The sequence below is a fragment of the Anas platyrhynchos genome, chromosome 33, assembly GCF_047663525.1.
Source record: "Anas platyrhynchos isolate ZD024472 breed Pekin duck chromosome 33, IASCAAS_PekinDuck_T2T, whole genome shotgun sequence".
NCBI lineage: Eukaryota > Metazoa > Chordata > Aves > Anseriformes > Anatidae > Anas > Anas platyrhynchos.
In genome coordinates this window covers 7,009,522-7,027,446 of record NC_092618.1, presented here as the reverse complement: position 1 = coordinate 7,027,446, position 17,925 = coordinate 7,009,522, and the positions used below count along the sequence as shown (strand labels likewise).

Sequence of the window (17,925 nt, the reverse complement as noted above, 5' to 3'; positions counted from 1 at the left end):
TTTTTTTTAGGCACTGGTCATCTCGATCTCTTTTTCCACATCTGATAAAGAGTTAGAACGGACACACTCTGTTCTGCCTGTGAGAGGATTATTTAGATTCAGGGAGGCCGCTCCTGAAAAAAAAAAAAAAAAGAGATCTTTTAGCTCGAGAAGGGATTTATTTCTAATCTCATGGCCTGTGAACTTTTGTAACTTAACATTTAATTTATTATTTGGGACCAATTCCCCTTTTTGGGAAACAACTCCCCATTTGGGGAAAATATTCCCTTGTTTGGGGAAATTTCCCCCTTTTTTGGGAAAATTCCCCTGTTTGGGGGAAAAACTCCCTCTTTCTGGGTAACAACAACATACTTTTAGGAACAATTCCCCCTTTTTGGGGAAATTTTTTCCCCAAAAAGGGGGAGTTTTTCTCCAAAATTGAGATTTTTTCTCCAAAGGGGGGAGTTTTTCCCACAAAGGGAGCAATTGTTGCCAAAAAACGGGGAATTATTACCAAAAGGGGGGAGTTGTTCCCCAAAAACGGGGGAATTTTCCCCAAAAAGGTGGCATTGTTACCTAAATAAGGGGAGTCATTCCCAAAAAGTGGGAGTTGTTTACAAAAAGTGGGAAGTTTTGCCAAGAGAGGTGGAATTGTCCCCAAAAGGGGATGTCTTTGAGGTCTTGTGTGGGGTCTCCTGTGAGACAGGAGGGGTCTGGACCCCTCGTTTTTGGGGTCTCCACCAGCACTGGGGTGGGCCTGAGGGCTTGGCTGCTGGTTTGGCTCTGGGGTAACCGGGACAGGGTCCGGATCGGCCCCCTGAGGGGTTCAGGGGCTGCTCTGCTCCCTCTGCGCCTGCCCTAGAGCACCTCGACTCCCCCCAGCAGCCCCTAGCTTTTCTGGGATCACCCCCCCCCCGGTGCTGTTTTGTGTGGGGTGGGGGCGAGAAATGGGGGCTGGAGGCGCTCAGCTCTGCTCTTAGCTCTGCTCTTCCCCTTGTTATACATGAGGTCTCAACTCAATCTGAACTTTGTAATATTTATAAAACAAATATTTCTAAAAGGTATAAAAGCTATAAAAGGTATAAAAGGCAAGTAAACAGCGCTGGGTGTGCGGGGAGTCTACGCTCCACCAGCACGCACACACGAACATCAAACATTCTAAATATACAGAACATTGCTTTACATACTAAACCCAAGTATGCCTATACATACGTACAATCAGGAAAGGTAACAAACAATCCTCCAAGTTCCACGACTCAACTGTCTCCATTTTCCACTCCTTTTCCTGATTACTAACAAGTCTCCGTTTTCCATTCCTTTTGAACAATATGTCTTGCTTTATGTTGTCAAGCAACTCGGTCCTCAGGCCCTATGGATCCCGTTCTTCCCAAATCGAAGACAAGCATATCCAGCTCCTTCTCAAGGCCATAGGGCCTGGGCCAAAAGGCACATCCAGGTCACCATGGGCGTAACAGCAAAAGCCTTCGATGGCTGTAGCAGCAGAGGGGCCGATGGCGTGGCAGAAGGAGCAGTAAAGGAGCCCGCAGCTCCCTCACAGTCTGGCAAACCACACGTTTCTGACTGTGGTCCCACAGGGCTCTTTAAGGCCTCAGAGACTGCTCGCCAGGTGCCGAGCAATCCCACTGCAACCTTGTCGTTTCTAGTTGCAGAGTCCCACACCTTGACCTCAGTTTGGTCCCATGTTTCAGGATCATAAACTGTCCGATTGTTAATAAGGAGAATAAGCTGTGAGGTGACCAGGACAGTCTTTGTTCCTAAGGACGTATGATTCCCCATAATGCGCAGCTGCTTAGCAGCGAGGGGCAGTTGTGTGCTGGCTCCGCTTCTCTCAGCTCGAGCTTCTCTCCAGCTCTGGCGCGCCTGTTTCCAGTACGAGCTTCTCTGAGCAGTTTGCTGAGTTTGGCCGAACCTATCTTCATGAGGCAATCAAAATGCCTGTTCCCGTCCTGGTCTCCATTCTGCCAGCCTGTTCCTCTTCACTTCTTTTTCCTGCTTCTTTATTGATGTAACTTCATCGTGTTGCCTTTTTTTCTTCTTCTTTCTTGAGGGCAGGCTCCCCTCTTATCCCCTTCTCTCCACAGCAGTTCTTTTCAAAACAACTTTTCATTGCTCAAACAACTTTGAATGTAACAACAACAGCAAACACCCAGGAGCTTCCATGCCTTACTGGCTGGAGAACAAGAAACCCAAGCCTGCATGGAGTCTCCTGAATCACCCTTCTTGGTTCCCTCTAAACTCTTTTACATTCCTGATGGCCTCCTCGTTAAGGGTCTAATTTTATCTCAACCACAGGGCTTTCCAAGCCCCATGGCCACACTCCCAAATCTCCCCCTTCTTTATTAATATCAACCATTTTCTCCACACGAATTACCACTCCATATATCACAATCCCTCATCTTCTTTTGAGTATCATTAATCCGTGTCTTGTTTTCAGATTTGGCCAAGGCCAATTGAACCAGAAGAGAATGCTTTCACAATATTCTCTGCAAGATTTATAAACAAGTTTTTAGCAATTATTGGACCCCCATATCTAGAATATTTCACCCAACTCATTGTTCCACACAATGTATACTAATCATCCCCAGCAGCATCACATACATCAAATTTGATTGATCAAAGTAGATAACCAATCCTCTAGGTATAGAGGATTATATATACTTGCAGTGCCGCCTCTTCTGCAAGTGGGGGCTGCACGCCAGTGAGGGGGGCACAGGGTCATAACGGGTGACAACATCGACATCCACTACGCCACCAAGGGCCTGCAAGGTGCGTCCCCAGAGTGTCCCCAAGGTGCCCCCAAGGTGTCTGCAAAGTGTCCCCAAATAGCCGCCAAGGTGTCCCCAAAGTGTCCCCAACCTGTCCCCTCCCTTTTGTCGCCCCCCCCAGGCTGACCCAAGCTGCACCTCGAGGTGTGGCACCAGGGCTCCCTGGGGCATAGCGAGCTGATGGGCTTCAGCTCCTGCCAGATCCCCAGCACCCCGGGGTGCCACGCGCTGACCTGCGTCACCTGGCGGCCCCAGGGGACCTGGCGGGAGCGCCTGAGCCAATTTTGGCTGGGGGGGGGGGGGCCCCCAACCGCTTACCCCCGACCCCGGTTACGGCGACCGCATTCGGCTGCGCACCGGGGCCGCCGGCACCGTGCGCCTGGAGCTCGGCGTCATCCTGGGCCACTTCGAGCGCTACGGGGTGCAGTGCTGAGCCCCCCCCCCGCGGGGGGGACACAGGGGAGCACCGAGCACCCCCAAGACCGACGCCCCTCCCCCCAACTCCACCAGCCCCGGTACTTGGGGGTCTCGGGACTGGTGCAGGATGGAGACGCGGGGAAGGGGCCCGGGGAAAAGGGTCTTTTTGGGACAGGGGGGGGTACTGCTGGGGGGGGGTCCTGGTTGGGAAGGGGGTTCTGGGGGGGCAATTGGGGGTGGGGGTTAATGAGGGGGGCTGGAGGGGGTAATTAGTGGGGATGGGGGAAATTGGAGGACTGGTTGGGGTAATTATTGGGGTGGGGGCGATTGGGGGTGCTGGTGGGGTAATTATTTGGGATGGGGGGCAATTTGGGGGGTCTGTAGGGGGCAATTGGGGGACTGGGGGGGTAATAATTGGTGATGGGGCAATTGGGGGGGCAATGGGGGGAGAAGGGAGTAAGGGGATGTAAAAGGGGGGGCGGGGGTGCAGTGGGGGGGGCGTGGGGCAATAGGGGGGGTCAGACAGGGTAATTGGGGGGGTCAGACGGGGCAATTGGGGGAACAAGAGGGTGGGGGGGGCTGCGATGGGCTTGGGATGTGCAGTGCAAGGGGGTGGGGAGCTCCTTGGAGGGGGTGCAGAAACCCCTGGGGGGGGACATGGACCCCCCCTCTGGGGTGGGGTGACACCGTGTGTGTGTGTCCCCATGTCCCCCCCCCCCCGTGTCCCCGCAGGGCATGGCGGAGCTGCACGTCATCAGGCAGCTGGTGGGGGCCAGCGGCTTCCCCCAGCGCAGCCTCTTTTGCAAGTGGGGGCTGCACGCCGGTGAGGGGGGGGCACAGGGTGACAACAGGTGACAACATCGACGTCCACTACGTCACCAAGGGCCTGCAAGGTGCGTCCCCAGAGTGTCCCCATATTGTCCCCAGGGTGTCCCCAAATAGCTCCCAAGGTGTGTCCCCAAATAGCCCCCAAGGTGTCCCCAATGTGCCTCCAGATTGTCCCCAAATTATCCCCAGAGTGTCCCCAAAGTGTCACAAAATAGCCCCCAAGGAGGGGGCTCCCCTCTGGAGCTCTCCTCAGGCCCTCCCCCCGGTGCCCCCACGTCCCTCGGGAGCCCCCTGAGCACCCCCAGACCCTTCTGAGCACCCCCAGAGCCCTCCTTAGGGCTCTCCCCTGCACTCCCGCATCCCTTGGGAGCTCTTTGACCACCCCTGAAGCCCTCTGAGCACCCCCAGACCCCTCTGAGCATTCCCAGAGTCCCCAAAGCCCTCCTCAGGGCTCCCCCCATTACACCCCCTGCCCCTCAGGAGCCCCCTGAGCACCCCCAGAGCCCTCCTCAGGACTCCCCCCTGCACCCCCACATCCCTCGGGAGCCCTTTGACCACCCCCGGAGCTCTCTGAGCACCCCCAGAGCCCCCTGAACACCCCCGAAGACCCTCTCAGGGTTCCCCCCATTACCCCCCCACCCCTCAGGATCCCCCTGAGCACCCCCAAACCCCTCCGAGCATCCCCAGAGCCCCCTAAGCCCCCCCGTAGCCCTCCTCAGGGCTCCCCCTGTTACCTTCCTGTCCCCTCAGGATCCCCCTGAGCATCCCCAAACCCCTCTGAGCACCCCCGGAGCCCTCTGAGCACCTCAGGAGCCCCATAAACCCCTATAGCCCCCCCTCAGGGCTCCCCCCGTTTCCCCCCTGTTCCTCAGGATCCCCCTGAGCACCCCCAGACCCCTCAGAGCACTCCCGGACCCCACCCCCTCGGCCCCCCCCACGCCCCTCGGAGCCTGGCCCCGACCCCATCTCCCTCCCGAGCCCCCCCCCCCCCCCAGGCGGCCCCCACCTGGCAGCCACAACTTGGGGCGCAGCAGCACCTCCAGCGTCGCCCTCTCGGGGCTCTCCTTTGAGCCCCGCACCTCCGCGGGGCCGTACAGCCCGGCCAGCACCGAGGTGTCACCTGCGCGAAGGGGGACACAGAGGGGACGGCACTGCCACCGGGCCCCGAAAAACCCCGGGGACAGAACAATAATGGATGATGCTCAGAGGGCCTTACGGGGCGAGTGAGCTCTCCAGAAACACCTTTTACCCTGATCTCCTGGGAGACAGCAGACTTCTCCATGGGTTGGGTCAGGCCGGCATATGCGGCCCTCTGTTCTGCTCAGAAGGGAGTCACTTATGACAGTAACCCTTCTCTTCTTCTTGATGGAGGTGGTCGTGATACTGGGGAAGGCTGACTTGCCCTAGAAAACCCCTCCAACCTGGATGGACCTTCATGCACATCATTGTTTGTGTGTCCATTACTTCCAGAGTCTGTTGTTTCAGGGCACCTGAAAGGAAGGTGAGGTAGGCAAGGAGGGGTCCGCCTGCTGCCCCGAGCAGATCTAAACTTCCATCCCTTCGTCACTGAGATGCACTCCTTCTGCCTGATGGCCAGAGGGTAGGGGATCCTCCATTTCCTCTGCTGTGTCTGCCTGACGCATCTGTCCCAGGGCTGGCACAGTACAGTTCAACCTTCTCCGACTCCCTGGTGCTCCTCAGCCTGCCCACCTCCTCCCGAAGCTCTGCCAGGAGGCTGAGCAGTTCTTCTACCTGGGCGCACCTACCACAGGTGGACTCACAGGATGGGATGTCAGGAAGAATTTCTTCATGCAAAGGGTGGAACCGGCTGCCCAGGGCACTGCTGGAGTCCCAGGCCTGGAGCTATTAAAGAAATGCGTGGACTTGGCGCTAAGGGCCGTGGTTTTGTGGTGGGCCTGGTGGTGTTAGCTGACGCTTGGACTTGAGCTGAAGGCCCTTTTCCAAGCGCAAGGGTTCTGTGACTCTTTCACTGATTGAGTAGGCACCATGCAGTCACCGGGCCCAGGGAAAAGACGTCCATGGTGGCCTCCAAGTTAGCTCAGCGTCATGGCACCGAGTCACTGTGAAGGAGCTGCTGGAATAACGAGACAACAACCTAGTTCTATTAAATATATATATTGCTCTTTTGAGGACTGCTGCGGGGCTAGCGGCAACACGGCAGTGGAAATCTCCGTCCTGACGTTGCGGTATGCCTTGACGTCAGCATCACGGTGGTTTCAACTGCCCCGGAACGGACCATGGGTTCCGGGTCTTTCTCTGAAGGCCGGAGGACTGCAAAAGAAAGAAGAGCAGAGATGAAAACCCACTCGTTGCAGAGATCCCCAGGCATCCCCTGCAGACCATGCCAGCCCCACTTGACTCTTCCCCAGGCCAGAAGGAGCAAGAGGGACAAAGGAATCCGTTGAAAGCTGCTGCTCAGCAATGTCCCAAATGCAGCCACCAGTCCTTCCCCACCTGCGCACCACAGGTCAAGTGGGGCACCTTCACAAGCTGGTTCCCTCACCACCTGCCTCCATCCCTTGGGAGGATTCACACACTCCAGGAATCTCCTGGACTCTTTCCTCTCGCTATTGTGCTTCCCCATGAGAGCAAGGGCTAGCAATCGTGACCCTGCTCCTAGCTGCTTGTAGGCTGTCTCATCTCCCTCTTCGTCCTGGTTGCGTGCTCTACAACAGGCTCCCACCTTCTGTCAGCCTTACTGTCACCCTTTCCCCTGACTCTTCCTCAGGGACACTCAACCCTTTCAGCGGCACTGCCCAGCTCCAGGCTGGGAGGCCATTCCCTGACACCACAGGCTACCCCGTCTCCTCTCCCTCGTTCCTATGGCTGCATTGCTCCTCCGCCCCGAAGCATTTCCCTGGAGCAGGGCAAGGCATGGGGGCCTCTGCCGCTGTCCCCCCAGCCCTAGCACACCCCCCACTGCCCTCACTCACCTCTGAGGATTTCATTCAGCTTCTCCTCGCTCTGGTCCTCGCAGTAGCGCGCAGCAAGACCTAGACACAGAGACCCCATCAGAGCCCCGCTCCCCAGCACGCTCCCAGCAGCGCAGCCCCTGGCCTGGCCAGCCAGGCTGTGCCCCCTCCTGCACCCTGGAGCAAGGGCCCAGTCGGGGGGCTCTGGGGGCAACAGGGCAGTGCCTGGGGCTGCCAAAGACTGCCCCAAGAGGGACCCAGGGGCTGGGCTCACCAATGAATCTGACGGCCTCAAGTCGCAAGTCGGTCTGAGTGGCCTGCAGGTAGGGCTGGCTCTGCTGCAGGTATTCTTCTACTCTGCCTCTGTCCTGCTGCAGCTGGAGAGAGAGAGAACGCAGGGTCACGGGGCTTGCACACCCTCTCCAGGGTCTCCTCCAGCATCCTGGGGGCAGGGAGGGCAGAGGGGCCTGCAGAAGAGCCCCCTGGGGCTCTGTGCTGGCAGGAAGGGAGCGAGGATGCGGCTGCAGGCAGCGGGCTCTGGCCGGGCACGTTTGCCCAGCTGGGGCAAACCAAGTTGGGTCCTTACCAAGCACTCCCCGATCCTCCACGTCTGTTCTGTCTGGGCCAAGCGCTTCAGCTCCTTGCATCGCAGAAACTCTGCAGTCACGGCGAGAGCTTCCCCAGAGGCCTGCGGAGCAGCAGAGGTTGGGAGGTAGCAGCACAGCCTTGGGAAGGAGACCCTCTGTCCCCTCCTCTTGGCAGGGCTGCGAGCCTTTCCCAGCGCGTTATGGGAGGCTGTGGTGGGGGGCAGTGTGCACTGGGTTCAGTGGCCAAGGCAAGGCCACGGGACAGCCACCATCGGAGGCAGCTCATGCTGCCGGCCAGAGATCCCCCAGAGCAACCCTGTGGCATCAGCACACCCTTGCCCACATAACTGCTCAGCTCTGAGATCTGTACCTTTGCTACGCTCTCACTCTGGTCTCTCATGTGAAAGTAGAGTGGGAGAAGGCTCCTGTGAACTGTCCTCTTCATTTCCTTCTTCCTTTGCCGCAGCACAGCCTCCACCACGGTTTGGAAGAGGCAGATGGAGTGCTCCCGCATGTGGCTGGACTCCTGGCAGGGAGGAGGACAGGAGGAATTTCAGCATTAGCATGGCCGATGTGAAGGGAGCTCCCAGCACTGTGAGATGCTTCAGCGCTGGATCCTTCCCAGAGGAGCTGCTCAGGGGCAGCTGCAAGGCCTGGTGCCCGTGAAGGGCAACGCAATCGGTTGCCATCGCAGGCTGCCCGCCAGCCACCCCACTTTCGCCACCAGCCGCACCAGCCATGCCCAAGCAGAGCTCCCCAGCGCCTGGGCTGACGAGGAGACTGGGAAGGCCCTGCCTGAGTGCTGCCCACAGGGCCGGGCTGAAGGGCAGCCCTCGTTACAGGGGGCCCAGCTGAGGGCTCGGGCTCCCGCAGCACACTTACGTGGTCAAAGAATGGCAGGAGCTTCTCAGCCAGCTGCAGAGCCGGGCCACTGGCCTTCCTCCTCTCCACATGAGCCATCACGTTTTTCAGCACAAGCAGGGCCTTCAGCACCACGTGTGTGTTGGTGTCCTGCAGGGCCTCCAGGATGTCTGGCAGCAAGACCTGAATTTCCCTTGCCTGTAGGAAAGACACCATTTCCCTTCCGTGAGGCAGTGAGAGACCACCCTGGGCAAAGGGCTCTGGTTCCTGAGCACCAGCCTCCTGCCTTGCTTCCTGGCAGCGGGGAGGGACGGGAGGGCAGAAGAGCAAAGCCCCAGGCTGCCAACATGGCTTTGCTTGACGATGGCCCGCTCACCTTCTCAGGGCTCTCTGACACGGTGCAGAGCCCTTTCAGAACCAAAAAGCGCATCATTGGTCTTGGGTGCCTCAGGTAGCTCTGGAGGTGCACTGGGTTAACAAAGTCCTCCTCAGAAATGTGATTCTGGGCCAGCATCTGCAAGAAAGAGCAGTGAGAGCCTGGCAGGGCCTGCAGGGCTCCCTGCAGCCTCTTCTTCTCCCACCTTTGGGCAGGGATGGGGCAGCGCCAGCTGGCACCAAAGAGGCACCAGGCGCGGGGAGCTACGGGGGCTTGCCGGCCCCAGGGACCATGTGTCCGTACGTCCTGCGGGAGCTGGCAGTTTGGGGGTAGATGGGCACAGGGCTGTGCCTGTGTGCCTGAAGGGGCACACGTAGCCCTGCTGTGAGCAAGGTTTCATCTGGGAACTCACAGCCAAGCGACGGATGCAGGTGTCTTTGGTGACTTCGGTGCACCAGTTGCGCAGCGGCAAGTCTTGCATCATGATGTTTAAAACCCTCTCCAAGGTCTGCGGCATGGCCAGGATCACCTCCCACATGGCCAGGTCAGTGCTGCAAGCCCAGAATACTCTGTCAGTGAGGCTGCCTCAGCCGCAGGGCCACAAACTGGGCCAGCCCCGGAGGACCCAGGCTGTACTGCAGCCCCTGTGACTTGGGGAGCACTGAGGGCCCAGCCTGGGCAGGCAGGAGGGGGCTGAGCTGGTGTTCCCTGGGGGCAGGGGGACTCTGGGCTGCCTTGGACAGCTGGGCTGCTGCAGCCCTGGCTGGCCCAGTAGGGCTGGAACACATTGGTGGGAAGGAGGGCTGTGCTCCTTGGGGATGTCCTGCTCTTTGCCATTGGTGTGGCAAGCAGAGAGTCTCCAGGTGCATCTCCCAACACGGAACAAGCCCTCAAGGATGTTAAGGCCAGGACCTGTCACGTGGCGGAGAGAACTGCAGCAGGTTCTTGACTTCTTCCCTGGACATCTTTTTGGTCATCTGGAGAAGCAGGGAGTCCAGGCACTGCCGCGCCAATGCCGTGTGGATGCTGCCCAGGTTTCTCCTGATGCACTCCATGGTCTTTGGCACCTTGGGGGACAAAGTGGGAATGGTGTTGCCAGCAGACAGCAGCCATTGTCACAGCTGCCAATCAAACTTTGGCCCCTTCCATTGCTCTCTGCTGGCTTCAGGTGGCTTCTGGAGCCCAAGAGACCCCGATGTGCGAGGGAGGCAGGGAGGGAGGCAGGGAAGGAGAGAGGAACCACGCCTGGAAGAGCTCAAGGGCAGGGCCATGGCCACAGGCCACTTACATCTTTCAGCCAGTAGAAAGGGTCCTCCAAGGCTGCGTCCAGCACGCTGCAGGCCCCCTGCTTGTCATGGATGCTGGAGTCTTGTAAAGCTTCAAGGGCTGTGAGGATGATGTCCAGCCTCTCATCAGGGAAGAGATGTCCTCCAAACCCCTGTGGGAAGAAGGAGGAGCGAAGACATGCCTCACTGAGTGTCCCAAGGGTGCTGCTTAGCTGAGCAGCAAGGGCAGCTCTGGAGAGAGGGCCCTCGGGGGAAGGGGTGAGGATGGGGCATATGGGGCCAGAGTGCTGGCCCTGCAGGTAACCAGGGCTTGCTGGTGGCCAGGAGGGTGGAGCTGCTGCCGGGACACAGGGGAGCAGCCTTCGCATAGCCCCAGCCTGGGGACAAGAGGAACCCTCTCAGCAGGGCGAGTGAGGCCGTGCCAGCCCCACCGGTTCTGGACCCCTTTGCTCACACGAGATGCCTGCTGATGCTGCGGACAAGATCCCCAGCAAAGCCAGAGCTCATTACCTTGGCAATTTCACACGGAGTTGATGTTGTAGAAAATGGAAGTTTTGCATACTCCAATTTCTTGTGTCTCACTGCATAATATAGCATGTCCTCTCTCAATATGCATTCTAAACAGGGGGCAACAGCGAAGAGTCAGTAGGGAAGAGCATCTTTGCCAACAAGCTTGCCAAATGGTGAAAAGCACTTTCACTAGGAATGGCTGAGGAGGGAGGCTCAGACCCACGGCGAGGAGAGTGGTGGGCAGGGATGTAAAGCACAAGGTGAGGAGTGCTGGGAGCAAGAGGGACCTCAGGGATGATGCAGAAGGAGGAGAAGCAATGGCGTTGGGTGCCGTGGGGGTAGCAGCGTGTCACAGACCCCCTTCTGCTCGGGGTCAGGATGTGCAGGAAGCCCCCTGACACCTGCCTTTAAGACGGCAGGGAGCAAACAGTCAGGGAGCATTCTGGAGGGCGTCACCATCCCTGGTGATGCACGGCTGGCTCTGCTGTTCACTCCTCGGGGAAGATGCCGTTTGGGAAGTGCTCATCGATCGATGGCTTAGACTGGGGGACACCACAAAACAGCGTGGTAGGTGATCTGGGGAGGGTTGGGAAGGACAGCAGCAGAGAACTGCTCCTGGACGGCAGGTGAGCGTCTAGCTTCTGCGGAAAACGATAGCCAGAATGCTGCGGGAAGCTTCTGTGAGGAGCAGAGGAGGCCAGGGAACCTGGCAGAATTCCGTGGGCAGCCTCCACCAAGCACAAAAACAATCCTTCACAATACTCACAGAATCACAGAATGTCTAGGTTGGAAGAGACCTCAAGATCATCGAGTCCAACCTCTAACCTAACACTAACAGTCCCCACTAAACTCGGGGAAAACAAGTAGACAAATCAGTAGATGTTTGTGTGCAGACGGACGCTGCCCACCACACCTTCTTACCTCTTCCTTTTCTGATGATTTTGTATATGTGAGAAAGAGTTTCTAAAGCTGTGAATCTGATGGAATCTTTGTCACTGGTGAAAATGAAGAGGATGCCCAGCAGCTGTCCCAGGATGGGGATGTAGAGCTCTGTGGGCTCATCATCGCTATAGTTTTCATAGTCATCTGTGATCTGGGTGAGGAAGGGAGGAGAGACAAAGGGCTTAGTGGAGGCAGAGCCAGCCCCTGAGATAGCAGGGCCTGGGGAGGGAAGAGCAGGGGCGAAGGAGGGACGAAGACCCTCGATTCACGGTTCTGAGGCACTCACGTGCATCGAGGCTTGCCTCACAGGCACCCCTGAGTGGCAGGATGCTCTGGGATGCAGGAAAGGGTGGAGGGTTCCTTGTGCCTTACCTCGCTCACAAAATAACTGATGATGAAATCACCCAGCCTCTCAATCCTCCTCACAGCGCTCTCACGCACAGCTGAGTCTTTGGAGACAGCAAAGTCCAGCATCACCTGTGAGGAGAGAAGTTGCTGGGTTGACAGTGGTCTGCAAATGAGACCTGAGAGGATTCTTTGGAAATTCTTTGCAAATGCCAAACCTTCAACATATTCTCCAACTCTATGCTGACACTGGTGTTGGCACAGTTGCGTACGAAGCCCTCCAGCATGGTGTCCATGGCTTTCATAGTCTGCAGGGAGGACAGAAGAGCATCGAATTATTTCTGTGGCCCTCCTCACCCCCAGGAGCTGGCTCTGAGCCCCTCGGGAGTTCAGGGGTGGCTTTGGGGCTAAAAAGCTGCTGTGTGCAGACCTCCTGCAGCACAAGATCAGGTCGGGGAAGGGGCGAGGCTGGGAAAGCAAATCTGGGCCCCGGCCCTGCACTGGTCTCTGGTTGTGTCAGCACGGGGAAGCAAGGCAGCAGCTCAGCAGGACTGGGGGTGCTGGTACCTCACCCAGCACATACCTTGGCGTAGAGCACTCCTGTCTCTGGCACATCCGACTCCGGAGGCAGAAAGAAGATGCTCTTGCAGCACATGTTTAGGAGACTCTCCTTTTTGCCACACAGTGCTGTTGGTATGGTGTTGCTGAAGAAAAGAGAGAGAGGAGCCTGTTGGACGCAGTGCCTCGAGGCTTATGAAGGAGGACACGGACCTCCCTTGGCCAGGCATCCCTGGGAGGGACGGGCAGCCTCCCTGCCAGCTTCAGGGCCACCAGGACATTGCCACCAGGGGCTGGGCACGCACCTGAGGAGGGCGACAGTCTCCATGGCCTTCTGCCGGAATGCTGTGCGCAAGCTGTCCATGGGCTCCTTTTCCAGCAGCGCCTGCAGAGCACAAGCAGGATGAGACCTTGGAGCCGCCGGCACCCAGCAGCAGCAGAGCCAGCGCTGCCCCAGCCCTCGCCTCCCAGGGGGCTGGTGCCGGGGGGCCTTGCCCCTTCCCCAACCCGCTGCGCATCCTCTCACCATGATGTTCTCCACCAGCTTATGTTTGCTGCAGAAGCCATGCAAGTTCATCGGCACACCCCTCTCTGTGACACATGTGCACAGATCGCAGATTTTGCTGAGGAACAGCATCTTCTGCTCCTCGTCGTCCTGGCAGCCACAAAGACACCAACAGAGCATTAGGGGGACACCCACGGCCAGCAGGACCAAAGCCTTGAGGGGTCTGGGGCTGTGTGGGACCCCTGGAGGGCAGCGCCAGGAGCACAGCTGTGATGCAAGCGGCTGCCATTACCTTTTCTGTGCCTCTGACATACGCCCTGATGAATTCCACGGCCTTGTCTCTGCACAGTTTCCATGCCTTACCTGGAAAGGAGGAAAGCAAAGAGTGCTGCAGAGAGGGGCTGAATGCAGGGGTGAGGAGAGGAAGGGCCCCAGCCCCAGAAGGCCGTGGGGAGGCCGTGGGGATGCCCAGAGGCTGCAGCAGCTCCACTGGGAAGAGAGGCTGAGGGAGCTGGGCTTGTGGAGCCTGGAGAAGGCTGCGGGGGGACCTCGCTGCGGCCTCCCAGTGCCCAAAGGGGCCTCCAGGAAAGCTGGGGGGGGATCTTCATCATGGACTGCAGCGACAGGACAAGGGGTGACGGCCTTAACCTCAAAGAGGGCAGGTTTCTTTCGGACAGGCAGGGATTTCTCTCCTTCACGCCCAGGGCAGTGAGGCCTTGGCGCAGGCTGCGGTGCCCCCTCCCTGGCACTGCCCACGGCCAGGCTGGGTGGGCTTTGGGCAGCCTGGGCTGGGGGGAAGCATCGTGATCGCCGAGGTCCCCCCCAGCCCAAAGCGTCCTGGCATTCTGTGGTGCTGCGGAGGAAGCTCGGCCCCGTCAGCCCAAGCGCCGCTTTACCCAGGGAAGGAGTCCTGGAGTCAGGCAGGGGTCTCTGTGTCCCCAACCCTCCCCACCCCATCCCGAAGACCCTGACTCACTGGGATCCAGCCACTGTACGTCGTCCTGGCTCTCCTCTACCTGGCTGCTGCCCGCTGCCTGAGCAATGGCGTCTGCCGGGCTGCTGTCCTCTTCCGGCAAAAAGGCCTCAACTGGGGTTCTTTCCACTGCCAGCAAGCTGTCCTCTGCTGGCCGGTTGCTGCCCCTAGAAGACCAGGTCTCCTGCCAGGCCAGCCTGGGCTGCCTGGGGGGCATGCCTCCCTCCTCATCCCCTTCAGAAGCAGCCTCTGGAGTGGGAGAGTTCTCAGATAGAAACCGGCGGCTCCTCCGGGCGGGCGGTTGCGGCATTGTGGGACGTGGGCTATGCTCGGGGACTCCTCGAAGGCCCTGTGCTCCTGCCCTGTCCGTCACTGCCGTGCACCGACACTGAGGGTCCGAGCCACGGCTGCGCTCTTATAAGGCGGAGCCCTGGGGTGTCACCAAGTGACGTCACAATGGGTGCCACTGTGACACGCGCCTGGGCTGGGTGGGCACCCATTGTGACGTCACTTGGTGACACCCCAGGGTGCTGCCTGACGCGAGTGCAGCCGTGGCTCGGACAGCGTGCACTGGGTTCAGTGGCCAAGGCAAGGCCACGGGACTGCCACTATCGGAGGCAGCTCACAATGAGAGAGATCCCAGAGATCACAGCCAGAGATCAGAGGCTGGACTCGATGATCTTGAGGTCTCTTCCAACCTAGAAATTCTGTGATCCCCCAGAGCAACCCTGTGGCATCAGCACACCCTTGCCCACATAACTGCTCAGCTCTGAGATCTGTACCTTTGCTACGCTCTCACTCTGGTCTCTCATGTGAAAGTAGAGTGGGAGAAGGCTCCTGTGCACTGTCCTCTTCATTTCCTTCTTCCTTTGCCGCAGCACATCCTCCACCATGGCTTGGAAGAGGCAAATGGAGTGCTCCCGCACCTGGCTGGATGCCTGGCAGGGAGCAGGACAGGAGGAATTTCAGCATTAGCGTGGCTGATGTGAAGGGAGCTCCCAGCACTGTGAGATGCTTCAGCGCTGGATCCTTCCCAGAGGAGCTGCTCAGGGGCAGCTGCAAGGCCTGGTGCCCGTGAAGGGCAACGCAATCGGTTGCCATCGCAGGCTGCCCGCCAGCCACCCCACTTTCGCCACCAGCCGCTTTTTGTTTTGAATTCTAGCGCTTTCTGTCACTGTTACGCAGTATTTGTGTGTTCTGGGATATCGTGGTTGTTTAGCATTGCTCTTTACTGCTTAGGTGTCTGTGCACAGACAACAACAACAGTACGACTTCTCCCTTTCAGTCTGGAAGACGTTTATCCATCTTGCAAAACCATTGTTGTATTTGGCATAATTGTTGGCAGTTTCTGCAGGAAAAAGCTTGAACTTGAAGACAACGGGTCCACCCACACAGCCCTTTCAAAGCAGTTAACTTTAGTCTGTCAGTAGTTTTCCTTGAGAACCATTTTGGGAGTGGGAGGACTATGAAGGGAAGGTGCTTTTCTAAGTCTTTCACTTGCTCTCTCCCTCTACAGCCAGTCATGCACGGTGATAGTGGTTGTTCCATCCTTGGAGAGAAATTTAAGTATATAACAAGAGTTTGAGACTTCTCTCTAGTCACACTCTAATCTCTTTTTAACTAATGCGCTTGAGCATCTGTAACTGGGGAGATTTCTGCCTGTGCCAGTTTTACACTGAGTCAAATTCTCTGGTCTCTTCCTGTAAAAGATGATTTCTGAGTTGTCCGAATTCCTCCGAAATCTGCGTGAGGCGTCCATGGTCCAAGTCAGGTGTTCCCGGTATACGCTGGATATTCACTCTTCACATTGAAGATCCTTGAACCCATTTATCTTAGAGTTGCTTGTGCTTAAGAACAGATAAAATGTGTTGTGCTGATCAGTCTGCCTTAAAAAGAGAGTGCCTCTTTTTTTTAGGCACTGGTCATCTCGATCTCTTTTTCCACATCTGATAAAGAGTTAGAACGGACACACTCTGTTCTGCCTGTGAGAGGATTATTTAGATTCAGGGAGGCCGCTCCTGAAAAAAAAAAAAAAAAAGAGATCTTTTAGCTCGAGAAGGGATTTATTTCTAATCTCATGGCCTGTGAACTTTTGTAACTTAACATTTAATTTATTATTTGGGACCAATTCCCCTTTTTGGGAAACAACTCCCCATTTGGGGAAAATATTCCCTTGTTTGGGGAAATTTCCCCCTTTTTTGGGAAAATTCCCCTGTTTGGGGGAAAAACTCCCTCTTTCTGGGTAACAACAACATACTTTTAGGAACAATTCCCCCTTTTTGGGGAAATTTTTTCCCCAAAAAGGGGGAGTTTTTCTCCAAAATTGAGATTTTTTCTCCAAAGGGGGGAGTTTTTCCCACAAAGGGAGCAATTGTTGCCAAAAAACGGGGAATTATTACCAAAAGGGGGGAGTTGTTCCCCAAAAACGGGGGAATTTTCCCCAAAAAGGTGGCATTGTTACCTAAATAAGGGGAGTCATTCCCAAAAAGTGGGAGTTGTTTACAAAAAGTGGGAAGTTTTGCCAAGAGAGGTGGAATTGTCCCCAAAAGGGGATGTCTTTGAGGTCTTGTGTGGGGTCTCCTGTGAGACAGGAGGGGTCTGGACCCCTCGTTTTTGGGGTCTCCACCAGCACTGGGGTGGGCCTGAGGGCTTGGCTGCTGGTTTGGCTCTGGGGTAACCGGGACAGGGTCCGGATCGGCCCCCTGAGGGGTTCAGGGGCTGCTCTGCTCCCTCTGCGCCTGCCCTAGAGCACCTCGACTCCCCCCAGCAGCCCCTAGCTTTTCTGGGACCACCCCCCCCCCGGTGCTGTTTTGTGTGGGGTGGGGGCGAGAAATGGGGGCTGGAGGCGCTCAGCTCTGCTCTTAGCTCTGCTCTTCCCCTTGTTATACATGAGGTCTCAACTCAATCTGAACTTTGTAATATTTATAAAACAAATATTTCTAAAAGGTATAAAAGCTATAAAAGGTATAAAAGGCAAGTAAACAGCGCTGGGTGTGCGGGGAGTCTACGCTCCACCAGCACGCACACACGAACATCAAACATTCTAAATATACAGAACATTGCTTTACATACTAAACCCAAGTATGCCTATACATACGTACAATCAGGAAAGGTAACAAACAATCCTCCAAGTTCCACGACTCAACTGTCTCCATTTTCCACTCCTTTTCCTGATTACTAACAAGTCTCCGTTTTCCATTCCTTTTGAACAATATGTCTTGCTTTATGTTGTCAAGCAACTCGGTCCTCAGGCCCTATGGATCCCGTTCTTCCCAAATCGAAGACAAGCATATCCAGCTCCTTCTCAAGGCCATAGGGCCTGGGCCAAAAGGCACATCCAGGTCACCATGGGCGTAACAGCAAAAGCCTTCGATGGCTGTAGCAGCAGAGGGGCCGATGGCGTGGCAGAAGGAGCAGTAAAGGAGCCCGCAGCTCCCTCACAGTCTGGCAAACCACACGTTTCTGACTGTGGTCCCACAGGGCTCTTTAAGGCCTCAGAGACTGCTCGCCAGGTGCCGAGCAATCCCACTGCAACCTTGTCGTTTCTAGTTGCAGAGTCCCACACCTTGACCTCAGTTTGGTCCCATGTTTCAGGATCATAAACTGTCCGATTGTTAATAAGGAGAATAAGCTGTGAGGTGACCAGGACAGTCTTTGTTCCTAAGGACGTATGATTCCCCATAATGCGCAGCTGCTTAGCAGCGAGGGGCAGTTGTGTGCTGGCTCCGCTTCTCTCAGCTCGAGCTTCTCTCCAGCTCTGGCGCGCCTGTTTCCAGTACGAGCTTCTCTGAGCAGTTTGCTGAGTTTGGCCGAACCTATCTTCATGAGGCAATCAAAATGCCTGTTCCCGTCCTGGTCTCCATTCTGCCAGCCTGTTCCTCTTCACTTCTTTTTCCTGCTTCTTTATTGATGTAACTTCATCGTGTTGCCTTTTTTTCTTCTTCTTTCTTGAGGGCAGGCTCCCCTCTTATCCCCTTCTCTCCACAGCAGTTCTTTTCAAAACAACTTTTCATTGCTCAAACAACTTTGAATGTAACAA

The 17,925-nt window shown here is 56.6% G+C and overlaps 1 protein-coding gene across 1 annotated transcript; it reads right to left on the bottom strand.

The window, feature by feature from the left end:
- Positions 1-5,834: 5,834 nt before the first annotated feature.
- On the bottom strand, positions 5,835-14,196 carry LOC140000199 (uncharacterized). Its single transcript, XM_072029995.1, has 16 exons — positions 13,890-14,196; positions 13,206-13,276; positions 12,935-13,063; positions 12,710-12,793; positions 11,485-11,656; positions 10,564-10,670; positions 10,056-10,205; positions 9,680-9,834; positions 9,180-9,318; positions 8,768-8,905; positions 8,413-8,589; positions 7,901-8,056; positions 7,530-7,631; positions 7,218-7,320; positions 6,965-7,024; positions 5,835-6,302 (listed from the first exon to the last, which is right to left on the bottom strand). Exons 1-16 carry the CDS (start codon positions 14,194-14,196, stop codon positions 6,175-6,177), a joined length of 2,178 nt encoding a protein of 725 aa, XP_071886096.1. The 3' UTR covers positions 5,835-6,174.
- Between the last annotated feature and the right edge of the window lie 3,729 nt (positions 14,197-17,925).

What these genes read in the sequence shown, in the direction of transcription:
- LOC140000199 (XM_072029995.1), bottom strand. Translation starts at nt 14,196, where the DNA reads ATGCCGCAACCGCCCGCCCGGAGGAGCCGCCGGTTTCTATCTGAGAAC. An exon ending in CTTTCTACTGGCTGAAAGAT is followed by an intron (nt 9,835 to 10,055) that starts GTAAGTGGCCTG and finishes TTGTCCCCCAAG; the next exon opens with GTGCCAAAGACCATGGAGTG. An exon ending in TGAGGCCGTCAGATTCATTG is followed by an intron (nt 7,025 to 7,217) that starts GTGAGCCCAGCC and finishes CTCTGTGTCTAG; the next exon opens with GTCTTGCTGCGCGCTACTGC.